Below are 12,446 nucleotides of genomic sequence, written 5' to 3' on the forward strand. Positions count from 1 at the left end.
GAATAAGCACTCATTTTGAGACAAGGAAAGGTTGACCAAGGATCTGTTCTGGTTTTGCCCACCAGCTTTGCCACACACACACACACAGAAGTGAGAGAGGTGGTGGTGGGGGGTATTTGAAGATTACTGGGGAAGCAGCAGAAATTCCTTCTGTGGGTGGAGAAAGGAGTCCTCGGAAGTGAACCAGATGCTGTTAAAAAGAAAAACTGTTGTAGTACAACACTCTGATAAGATCAGGTTTACTATCCTGTGCTGGAAGCTCTTAAGTACTAGCAGAGAAGAATGCTGTAGTAATTCTCTCTCCCACACATGTACACCTTCTATTGCCTGTTATACTTTGCATGAGCTTCCTTGAGTTCCTTTCTGGGGAAAAGGCAGAAGATAAAGAAATAAGTATAATAATAAGAGCTGGGAAATCCTACTCCCCCCCACCAGCAAGTGGTGTGAAAGCTCCTGTGGCTTTCTAAATGCTTAAGAAACATGAAACCAATCAAGGTTAAGTGTGACAAAAAAGGAAATATACTAAATTTTGCATGTGTAGTTGACCAGTTGACTCTTTCGTTAGACTTCCTTAACAACTTTAAAATCCATGGTTAGGCAACGCCTCAGTTGGGACCAACCAAAATGTCACAAAAGTGTGGCAAGCTGCTTAGTTCTCCAGAACTCTTCAACACACAAGTTACCCAGAGTGGGCAGGTCAGCAGTGGGGGCAACAAATACTAGGTTTACGCTGTAACCATGAGCTCAGCTTGGAGACTCATTTTCAAAATGAAGCCTGCAGACTAAGTCCCTCCCAGATGCTACACATATCATATTACACACCTATGATAAAACCATACAAACTAGACACTTGTGGCAAAGACCCATTTAACCAGCTGGAACAAAAATGTCTCCAATTGTTTCTGGAAATTGCAGAGAGTGGGTGCCTGTCTTATTCTGACAGGAATACTATTCCACAGAAAAGCCCTGCTCCAGGTTACTATGGAGCAGGATTCTGAAATCTTTGGAACTTGCAGGAGAAACTGTCCTACAGACTGCAACTATCCCCTGAGCATTTAAGGGATAAGGCAGTTTCTCAAGTAACCTGGTACTGAGCTGTAAAGGGTACCAACAAAGGGTACCAATATATTGGTACAAGCACTTTGAACTTCGCCCAGTAGCAGATTAGCAACCAGCACAAATCCTGCAAGCAGGCTGAGGTTATTTTGCCCCCCGCCCCAGCAACCTAGTCATTTGGTTTTGCACTAGCTGCACCTTCCAACTCAGCCAAAGGCTGCCCCACACATGGTCCATTGTAGTAATCCAACCAAGAGGTTAACAATGCATGGACAACTGTGCTCAAGCTAACGCAATCCAAGACTGAACATAGTGATCTTACCAATTGAAGGCCGTAAAAGGCACTCCTAGCCACCAAGAATGCCTGTGCATTCAGCAACAGAATTGGATCCAGGAGCACCTCTTAACTATGCACTTATTTCCTCAGGGAGAGACCGACCCCATCCAGCACAGGTGTCTGAATTACTTCCTAGACCTGGGAACCACTCACCGACAGAGTGTCTATCTTGCCAGGATCCAGACGTAGTTTATTAGATCTTATCCATCCCACTACTGCATCCAGACACCGGTTTGATCACACATCTTTGCACACACATCCCTCACTTTCCACAGCAACCGCTACAAAACTGAATCTAGGATGTAGCTCAGTAGACAGAAGCAAGGTTGGTTTTCAGGGACTGGGACCACTCATGTCTCTGGGACAGGGCACTTGCCTCTACCCCAGCAGTACTCCAAGTACCACCACCTCTATTATTTTCTCTCAAGTAAGTAAATAGTTGCTGTGCATCTCCACACTTAATGGCATTCTTGGTTACAATCTATGCTATTCTTCTAGAAAAAGAGGTGCCGGAACTCACCATGGATACCTTCCTTGTTCTCCTAGAATAGCAAAGGAGCCCTCTGAGAGCTGCTGGAACTGAGTTCCAGCGAGTTCCGGCTGAAAAAAAGCCCTGGTTGCAATGTAGGCTGGACATCCTTAATACTGGCCACTGGGATAGATGCAGGTGTCCTGTCCCAGAGACACAAATGGCCCCAGTCACTCAGAATCAACCTTGCTTCTGCCTGCTTAGCTACATTCTAGATGTTTTAGTCACTATACAGTGACAGAACTTTGCAAAGAGTGCAACAAACAAGACAGCAGTTTCTGTCCCAAGCAGATAAAAATTCATATTATCTAAACAAATGGACTTGGGACATCAAGAGAAAATAAATAACAAATTTCAATGCATGGACATGTCTATTTTGAACACTGTCCTAGGAGAATCACATTTTCTCCTCCAGCCATAAATTTATGTGTGTGAGAGCATTCAGAGATTTTATGTTCATGGCAGAGATGTTTCAGATTCCAAATTCATCATCAGCATCTAAACTGAGCATTGTGCTGCATGTGCAAGGCTTAAAATAATAATAAACCCATACCATACCACATTCAGATTCCGGACTTCAAGACTGTTTCTTCACTTTTGACCTCAATCTGACACATCTTAAATGGATCTGATGGAGAACTCAAACATCCACAAGTGTACACATATTAAGATAAACTTATCTGCTTGAAAATCTGTGCCACTGTTTCTATGCAACAAAGTCATATAAATGTAAACACAGGCATTTTAAACATGCAGTGGAAGAGTTATGTAACTTGCTGTGAAATGTTACCCCAAGTGAACAGAACTTGCTGCAATTCTCTCTGCACTTCTCCTCCCTGGTAACCTGAGAAAGTATTCAGCTATGCCTACAACTGGAGAGGGGCCCACACCTCTGCAAGGAACACCCTTCCCCTGCAAAGTTTTCATTTTTCCTCTGCTCAATTGCAGCCGGCCATAATAACCACCCTACTGTAGCCGACTGAGCCCAGATGGATCCGGGAAGCTTAGGGGAGATAACAAGCCAAAATGGCTCCCTCTGCTTTCCTTTGGGGATTTGCCAGTCCCTTGACAAGCGGCCAACCCTTCCCTCCTCATTTTGTGCTGACAAGATTCTCACCGCCCCTGTGTCATAAGCTGAGCCAGCTCTTTTGTCTGCAAGGGTGCTCTACAATTATTTACTTGACTGTGGGAGGCTGAATGGAACTCCAAGCAGCCAGGCATCACCACCTGCCTGCCTTCCAGTAGTATTTAGCAACTGAAAACAGGACTTGCCTACAGTGGGATGGAGCTCGAGTTTTAAAATGAGGTTGAAGAGCGGGGAAAGTGGCATCATGCCAAAAACACATTTTGGTTCAGAGTGTCAATTTCAAGTGAAGTTAATGCAGCAGAGAGCCATTTTTAGATCAAACATATGTACTGGTCAATGTAAAACACCATTTAAGGAGAACTTGCTAACTATATGACAGAAGAACATTACCAAGAGAGATCAAATGATTCCATTTCTTCCACCTGCACAAGGGTAAGCATTTGATGTTGTGGGACCACAATCTCATTAGGCTCTGCCAAGGGTATGGGGTGAGGGGAGCTGGTCCACCAGATGCCTTATGGAAGCCAATAAGCAGGGTAGGATGGCATAAGCCCTCACCTTTGCCTCCTGATCAACTTCTAAATCAACCTGGAGTTTACTATGACGATCTATGGTAAAGGTAAAGGGACCCCCTGACCATTAGGTCCAGTCGTGACCGACTCTGGGGTTGTGGTGCTCATCTCGCTTTACTGGCCGAGGGAGCCAGTGTACAGCTTCCAGGTCATGTGGCCAGCATGACTAAGCCGCTTCTGGCAAACCAGAGCAACACACGGAAACGCCTTTTACCTTCCCACCGGAGCAATACCTATTTATCTACTTGCACTTTGACATGCATTCGAACTGCTAGGTTGGCAGGAGCAGGGACACAGCAACAGGAGCTCACCCCATGGCGGGGATTCGAACCACCAACCTTCTGATCGGCAAGTCCTAGGCTCTGTGGTTTAACCCACAGCGCCATCTGCGTCCCTGACGATCTATGACCAACAGTCAAAGACAGATGTTTCCTGCGAATTTACTTAGCCTTCTTTCAAAGCCAACTAAGCTAGTAGCCATCACTATATCATGTGGCCATGAATGCTCTGGAGCGACTGCCCACCATAGCCTGAAACAGGGTGGGTAGCCTGTGGCTCCTTCAGCTATGGGCAGATAACCCCCATTTTCCCTGATGAGTAGCCATGATGGCTGGGGCTGCTGGGAGAGGGAGTCCCAACAGCAGGTGGAGTACCGTAGGCTGACCAGTCCTGGCTTGTAACACTGTCCTCCTTGAGACACATGCCTTTTCAGTGTTTCTCAACCTGTGGGTCCCCAGATGTTGTTGGACTACAACTTCCATCATTCCTAGCCAACATGACCAGTGGTCAGGGATGATGGGAGTTGTAGTCCAACAACATCTGGGGACCTACAGGTTGAGAACCGCTGCAAGTCATCAAGGCTGGATGACTGGTAACAAACTTCAAGCGGGCTGATTTTGGAGGGCATTCAGGAACTTCGGTTATAGCTGTGAAAAGTGCTGACCAAACCCAGGCCTTGAAGCATGTTGCTCGACCTGTGGGTCTATTTCCAAGCACAGCTGAAACTGCTCAGTATGTCCATTAAAGTCTTAAGCAAGGTGGGCTTAGGAAATGGAAGAGAACCAGCTTTCCCCATACACACCAGCTGTCCACTGAAGTCAGTGAGAGAGATCCTTCTGTGTATCCTGCCTCCATCAGAAGCACAGCTGGTGGGCACACAGGGAAAGGCCTACTTGAGTGCAGTGCCCAGATGTGGTTTCCAGATGTGGCTAGAAACCACGTCTCATGAGGCTACATGCTTCACCTGGAGAAGAGGAGACTAAGGTGGTATGTTCAACTAGTTAGAGGGTTGTCCCATGGAAGATGAAGCAAGCTTGTTTTCTCCTGCTCCAGATGGGAGAACCAAACTATTCAAATGACAAGAAAAGAGATGCCGACTAAAGATTAGGAAGAACTTGCTGGCTGTAGGAGCTGCTCAACAGTAGAACGGACTCCCTCAGAAGGTGATGGGCTCTCATTTCTTGGAGGTTTTCAAACAGAGGTTGGCTGGTCCTGTCAAGGACTCTTTAGCTGTAATTCCCACATTGCAGAGAGTTGGACTAGATGACCCCTGAGGACCCCATCCAACTCTACAATTCAACGATTCTGTTAAATTTGCTCTGGACCATCCAATGTAGGCTGAAGACCTTTTCATTTTTGTTTGTTACTAATGTGACACTCTCCCTAGTTTTCAGTTTGCCTGATATCTGCTATTTTATTGTTTAGAATGTTTTTATTTTAAAGGTATGTATTGTTTTTAACTAGATAGGAAAACTCTGTAAAGTAAAATGCCAGAATAAAAATCCCAAAATAAAGCAAGCAAGCAAGCAAGCAAGCAAACAAACAAACAAACAAACAAACACCTAGTGGTGCAGCAATAAAACTGCTAGCCCATTTACAAAGCTAAGCAGGGTCCAGTATGGTTTCAAATTGGATGGGGAACCCCGTATTGAGATTCCTGCATTGCAGGGGGTTGTACTAGATTACCCTCGGGGTCTCTTCCAACTCTACAATTCTATTGTTCTAAGTAAACAAACAGGAATGCAAACCGCTGGCACCCAGCACTCCCTTCACCATTGGCTATTTATAACATTAAAGGCCAGGAATTTCTGGAATTATTTAGGGACTGCTCACATTAAACATCCAGCACAGCATCTTCACATAGCATGACAGAATAGTGACAGAATTCACATCACACTATTTACAATGACACAGATTGCACACCTCTGTCAGGGTCGGCTTATATCGAGCAGGTTGTGATATGGCAGAGGGTAACTGTCCAGTAGGATTTCTATACATCAAAAGCTCGACTGAGCTGTGCAGTTTATCTGTGGAGGGCCAATGATCATTTGCCAGACAGCTTGCCACCACCTGACTGACACTCCCCCTGCTCCTTTTGCAGATGTGCTCACTGCAACACCAGTTACTGCTGTTGTGAATGGTCATGGGACTAATCTGTATACATTTCATCCATGCACAGAAATGGCAGAAGCTGAACCTATTGCATGCTATGACCTTTATTGTGTTTTCTTCCCATATGGGTACACAGATCTCTCTCCCTCTCTCTCTCTCTCTGTGTGTGTACACACACACACTTCTGTCATCTCTCTCTCTCACCTGAGGATGACATTTCATCAGGAGCAAGAAATAGACTATACTTCACAAACACTGATGCTACTGCAAAACTGCTCAACTTTAAGGTACCACAGGATTTTTTCCTTTTTTCTTTTGTAAGATAAAGGTAAAGGGATCCCTGACCATTAGGTCCAGTCGTGACCGACTCTGGGGTTGTGGCACTCATCTCGCTTTATTGGCCGAGGGAGCCGGCGTACAGCTTCCGGGTCATATGGCCAGCATGACTAAGCCGCTTCTGGCGAACCGGAGCAGTGCACGGAAACACCGTTTACCTTCCTGCTGGAGCGGTACCTATTTATCTACTTGCACTTTAATGTGCTTTCGAACTGCTAGGTTGGCAGGAGCAGGGACTGAGAAACGGGAGCTCACCCTGTTGAGGGGATTCGAACCGCCGACCTTCTGATCGGCAAGTCCTAGGCTCTGTGGTTTAACCCACAGCGCCACCCACGTCTTTTGTACTTGCTGTAAAATACCAACGTGCTAATTCTCTAGAACCATTTAGAGTAATCACTCCTCAGCAACAAGCAAAGAGGATGTGCAACTAAAGGTCAGTCAACCCCCATGCAAGATGGTACATGAACACCTAGAGACCAATTTACAATTGACTCAGCAGGCTGGCTGAACTTCTGCCAGTTGCATCACACTGCATGATTTGAATTGCAACACCCGAAAAGCTCTTTGACCACAGAAGAGTCACACATAGCAGTATAGAGTGCCCATTACTCTCCAGCCAACAATACCAAAGCTGCCAGCATTAGCTGCAAACGGAAACTGTTAAGGGAGCAGGGGAGACTTCCCAAGGTGTGCTCAGAGGGTTTGCCACATTCCTGCCATGCACTTCATCTTCCCTTCCTGGGCCCACAGGGGCAGGCAGGAGCTGCAAAAAGCAAAAGGCTTCCCTTCTGTTTTTGAAAAAAAGGTACAAAGGGGCTACTTGATAGCCCACGGGTACCAGCTGCACAAATATAAGTCGGGGGACACCTGCTAGTAGTAGATGTGAAAAGGATCTAAGGGTCTTAGTAGACCATAAGCTTAACACGAATCAACAATGTGGTGCAGCAGCAAAAAATGCTAATGATATTCTAGGCTTCATCAATCGAAGTATAATGTCTAGGTTAATGGGAAGTTATAGTACCACTCTATTCTGCCTTGGCCAGACCACATCTGGAATACTGTATCCAGTTTTGGTGCACAATTTAAGAAGGATATTGAGAAGCTGCAATGTATGCAGAGGAGGGTGACCAGGATGAGAAAGGGTCTTGTGGGGAATGGTTGAGGGACTTGGATGCGCTTGGCCTGGGAGGGAGGAGACTGAGAGGAGATTTGGTGGCCATCTTCAAATGGCTAGGGGGCTGTCACATGGCAGATGGGGCAGGCTTGTTTTCTCCTGCTCTGGAGGCAAGGACCTAAACCAGGGGTCTGCAACCTTTAAGACAAAAAGAGCCACTTGGACCCGTTTCCGAAGAAAACAACAACTGGGAGCCGCAAAACCGGGAAGGTGACGTCGGGACGGTGCGTAACGCACGCACCGCCCCCATGCGACGTCACAGCCAGTACAGCGCCCGCCACAGTGGGGAGTGTCGGGGCACACAATGCGCCTCCTCCCCTCGCTAGTATCTGCCCCGGAGCCGCGGCAAAGGTGTAAAAGAGCCACATGCGGCTCCGGAGCCGCGGGTTGCAGACCCCTGACCTAAACCAATGGATTCAAGAAAGGAGATTCCGACTAAACATCAGGAAGAACTTTCTGACAGCAAGAGCAGTTTGACAGACTCCCATGAAAGGTGGAGGTTTTTAAACATAGGTTGGAGGGTCATGTGTCCTGGATGCTTTAGCTGAGATTCCTGCATTGCAGAGGGTTGGACTAGATGAACCGTCAGGGGTCCCTTCCAACTCTACAATTCTATGATTTACCTTTCCCCCTTTTCAGAACTGACATTTCTCAAGGGATTGGACTGCAATAGCCTTCACCACAATGCTGCAGTCTTTCCTATTATTTTATAGGCAGGTAAACTACTTGATCTGTCCTTATGCTGGTCTATGACCGTAATAAAGATTTAATTGATTGATACTTGATCTGCCCAAAACAGTCATTTGGCAAGCTCTAACACAGCTTTCTGCCAACCTACTACCTGCAGATGCTTTTAGACTACCACTCCCATCAGCCCTGACCAGCTGATGGAAATTGCAGTCCAAAACACCTGCAGGGCACCAGGTTGGCAAGGGCTGCGCCAATGGAATCCCTCAAGGGAAGTGCCTGCTTCCAGGACCACCAACAGTCAACCCGGGTGGCAGGGGTAACAGCCACTATTACTGACCTGCTTGAGCTGCTCATCCAGCCTCCAGGCCTGCCTTCCAGATGATGAACCACAATATGGAGGGTTGGCCGACTCATTACCCTGCTCATCCTTTCCCTGCTGTCCCCGCTGCCCCCCTAGAATAGGCAGAGGATTAGAGGAAGAAGCCACTCTTTGGTTGTGGGGGGCAACTTTGGAAGCATGAAAATACTTCAAAGCGGAACATGACTCTTTCCCAGTTCTTGGTGCATCATCCTCAAGGTCACCATCTTCCAAATCTTCTTCTCCTCCCTCCTCTTCTTCCTCCTCTTCTTCTTCTTCCTCCTCCTCCTCCGAGTTCATACTGCTCTGATCAAACGTCTGGGCAGCCCCAAGCACAGGTGGGACTCGGGCAGAAGGACCAAGGAGGGGGCCACCTGGAGCCTTTCCAGATGTGGCACCGAGAGCAGCTTGCTGCACCGTCAGCTGCTGGGCATAATGCAGCTGGGTTTCCCTCATCTGCCTCTGTTGCCTCTCCCTGGAATCCATCTGCAGAGGGGCTGCTTGCTGTTGCTGCTGCTTCTGCTTTTGCAGCTGCTCCACCACAGCCTCCAGTTTCATCCTGCTGTTAACATGGCTGCGATAAGGTGAGAGTTCTGCTGGAGAAGACTCCAGCCAAAGCTTTTGGAGAGCAGTGGAATCTGAAAAACAAATATTGACCTGTGTAAGCTACTTGCCGCTGTCCTCCCACCAGGAGTCCTCCCACCAGGACAAGAAGAAAAAATGCAAAGCTCATATTCCCCCGCCCCCTGAATGAGAAACCATGCCATTCAGTCCCAGATTTCACTGCATATTTGGCACCTTTTCATTTACAGCTCCTCTCCCTAATGAAGTGTAGCCTCTGAAGCAGCTTCATGATCTGTGCAAAAAGAACATCCTCCCATCTTGTCAAATTTACGAGATATCTGAGTGTTAGATTTTAGCCTATTTTTATTAAATATCTTGTCATCTCTCCACAATGAGCCCAAAATACTTACATTTTGCACAATTAAAAGCAAACAAAATCCAATCCAAGCAGTAAAAAGCAGCACTGAGACCTATTTAAGTACTCAAGAGTCCTATCCCGAATCAAGTGCCCCAGATGACTCTTTATTCAGAAGCTTATTTGCATACAAAATAAACTTTTTCCTTTGCCTGCTATTTTACTATGGACTGATCTGATCAGTCAATAGTATTTAAGGAACATAAGAAAATCTGGAGCTTTGTTTGTATGCATTGGCAGTCAAAACCCAGGCAGGAGCCTTTTAGACTCAAGGAGGGGCTAATGGGCTGTTTTAACTCTCTCTGTTCCTTTTCTCCAGCCTCCAGTTTTGTCAGTGCATCAGATCAGGCTAGCCAAAGCCAGCGTGGTGCAGAGTTTGGAGTATGGGCCCAGAAGTGAGGAGGCTTGCTTGGGTACAATCCCACACTGAGCCACAGAGCTCCCTTGGTGACACTGGGCCAGTCACTATTTTGCAACCTAACCAATCTCACCAGTTTAGGATAAAATGGGAAGGTGGGAAGAACACGCGTCACCCTGAGCTCCTAGGTGGGAGGATGGGATAAAATGTCATAGATACTTCTGAATTCCATTTGCTAGAAGCCAACGGAGGGGAGAGTGCTGTTGAGCTCAGGTCCTGCTTACAGACTTCCTATAGACTTCTGGTTGGCGATTGTGAGAGCAGGATGCTGGACTACATGAGCCACTGGCCTGATCCAGAAGAGCTCGTATTATGTTTTTAAACAAGAAACTACCTTTGCATCAGTTTTGATTAGATCAAAGATGTGGAAACATCCTTAAGGTGATAAGGCATCAGACACAAGAGTTTGTGTGCCCAAATTGCACACTCTGAATAGGGCCAGTTTCATTTTTTTCAGCAGCTTATTGTTTACGTGGGACGCGGGTGGCGCTGTGGGTTAAACCACAGAGCCTAGGACTTGCCAGTCAGAAGGTCGGCGGTTCGAATCCCCGCGACGGGGTGAGCTCCCGTTGCTCGGTCCCTGCTCCTGCCAACCTAGCAGTTCGAAAGCATGTCAAAGTGCAAGTAGATAAATAGGTACCCCTCCGGTGGGAAGGTAAACGGCGTTTCCGTGCGCTGCTCTGGTTTGCCAGAAGCGGCTTCATCATGCTGGCCACATGACCCGGAAGCTGTACGCCGGCTCCCTCGGCCAATAAAGCGAGATGAGCGTCGCAACCCCAGAGTCGGTCACGACTGGACCTAATGGTCAGGGATCCCTTTACCTTTACTTATTGTTTACGTGACTACTGTACATGATATGGAAGTGAGAGCTGGACCATAAAGAAGGCTGATCGCCGAAGAATTGATGCTTTTGAGTTATGGTGCTGGAGGAGACTCTTGAGAGTCCCATGGACTGCAAGAAGTTCAAACCTATCCATTCTGAAGGAAATCAGCCCTGAGTGCTCACTGGAAGGACAGATCCTGAAGCTGAGGCTCCAGTACTTTGGCCACCTCACAAGAAGAGAAGACTCCCTAGAAAAGACCCTGATGTTGGGAAAGATGGAGGACACAAGGAGAAGGGGACGGCAGAGGACGAGATGGTGGGACAGTGTTCTCGAAGCTACCAGCATGAGTTTGACCAAACTGTGGGAGGCAGTGGAAGACAGAAGTGCCTGGCGTGCTCTGGTCCATGGGGTCACGAAGAGTCGGACATGACTAAACGACTAAACAACAACAACAACTGTACATGCTAGGGATTTCACTACTTTTGTATTCACACAATTATATACTCATTTGGACTCTGTCTCCAGTTGCAAAACTGTTGCAGCAACAGGCCCCTCATTCATTCAACTTGGGAAGCAAAATGTGTGTGAAAAGGGATGGGGGGGGGGGGAGAGAAGAGGCGAGAGAAAAGCCTCAGCACTATCAATCAATAGGGCAGCAACAACAGGGTGCCAAGAAAGAGTTCCACCCTGCCTTAGCAACTCCCCCAATAATAGTAAGACCTGCCTCAGTTTTGGATGCAGGAAAATACAGCACAATAGCAACCTGCGAATATCAAATGGTTCACAAGATACACCAAGAAAACTTGCAATTGGTAATTATGTGATCAACTCTCCTCAAGGAAAGTTACCTCCTGATAACGAAGAACTAAGCTAGTGATTGCAGGTTTTAAATGTAAAAGTGGTCCTGGTGAGATCCCTTCTCTACAAGGGTAAACATAAGGTAGACATGAAGCCCCTTTCCTTGTCCCCTACTGTAGCTGTGCCTGATACACATAGTTGAACTAAATGTATTATGCTCCCATTTTCTGCAATACTTCAATTTTCTTCCCCATATCAAATTTTACATTAGAAAGTATAAGAGGAACAACCTGCCAAAAGTGCCATATGCAAAGATGGCACTTTATGAAAAATTCACCTCCCATTGTGAAATTTGTACACATCATTTTTACAAGGCAAGAGGAATAGCCAGGAAACAGAATTTCAATATACAAGAAGGCAAAATGCAAATAGCAACTGAACAAAGTGTTGACCCTTTCCTTCCCCGTCCATCTACTGATACTTTAAAATAAACTTGCTTCTTTTTCTTTGCCTCTTAAGATTGTATTCTGACATTTAGCAAAATAACTTCTCTCTAAATGAAAGAGGTTATTTTGCTAAGACTAAGTATGCAGTTTCAAGAACAAGTAGAACAAGCCCATATCTCATTTTGGAGAACACCAAACAACCAAAAGAAGACCAAGAATTTCCAGTGTGCGTCTCAAATGTTCTGCTGAGCTACAGTAAATCAAAATCAAACTAATCCCTTAGCTATAAGTCAGGGAGAAATGCTCAAGAGCTCATAGTGCAATCATCCCATCAATCCCAACCCCATGCTTTCAGTTAGATTAGAATGCCACAAGCAATCTTGTAATGCCTGAACTAGTACTTGACATACTGTTTACATACTGTTTATAAACTGCAAGGACAACTATGGAT

At 46.4% G+C, this 12,446-nt stretch overlaps 2 protein-coding genes across 3 annotated transcripts in view; one reads left to right on the forward strand and one right to left on the reverse strand.

Annotated features, from left to right (window-relative positions):
• Window positions 1–12,446, forward strand: part of LOC308594513 (uncharacterized protein) — a 284,112-nt gene that overhangs the window by 105,654 nt on the left and 166,012 nt on the right. The gene's annotated exons all lie outside the window — the stretch shown is intronic.
• ARID3B (AT-rich interaction domain 3B) overlaps window positions 1–12,446 on the reverse strand; it is a 55,687-nt gene that overhangs the window by 40,361 nt on the left and 2,880 nt on the right. For both annotated transcript variants that reach the window (XM_081207760.1, XM_081207761.1), the window contains exon 2: window positions 8,510–9,168. In XM_081207760.1, the coding sequence (XP_081063886.1) occupies window positions 8,510–9,088 (579 nt within the window). In that variant the 5' untranslated portion in view covers window positions 9,089–9,168. The remainder of the gene's footprint in view (window positions 1–8,509; window positions 9,169–12,446) is intronic.

Source organism: Podarcis bocagei (assembly GCF_964188305.1).
Source record: "Podarcis bocagei genome assembly, chromosome: 9".
Classification (NCBI taxonomy): Eukaryota; Metazoa; Chordata; class Lepidosauria; order Squamata; family Lacertidae; genus Podarcis; species Podarcis bocagei.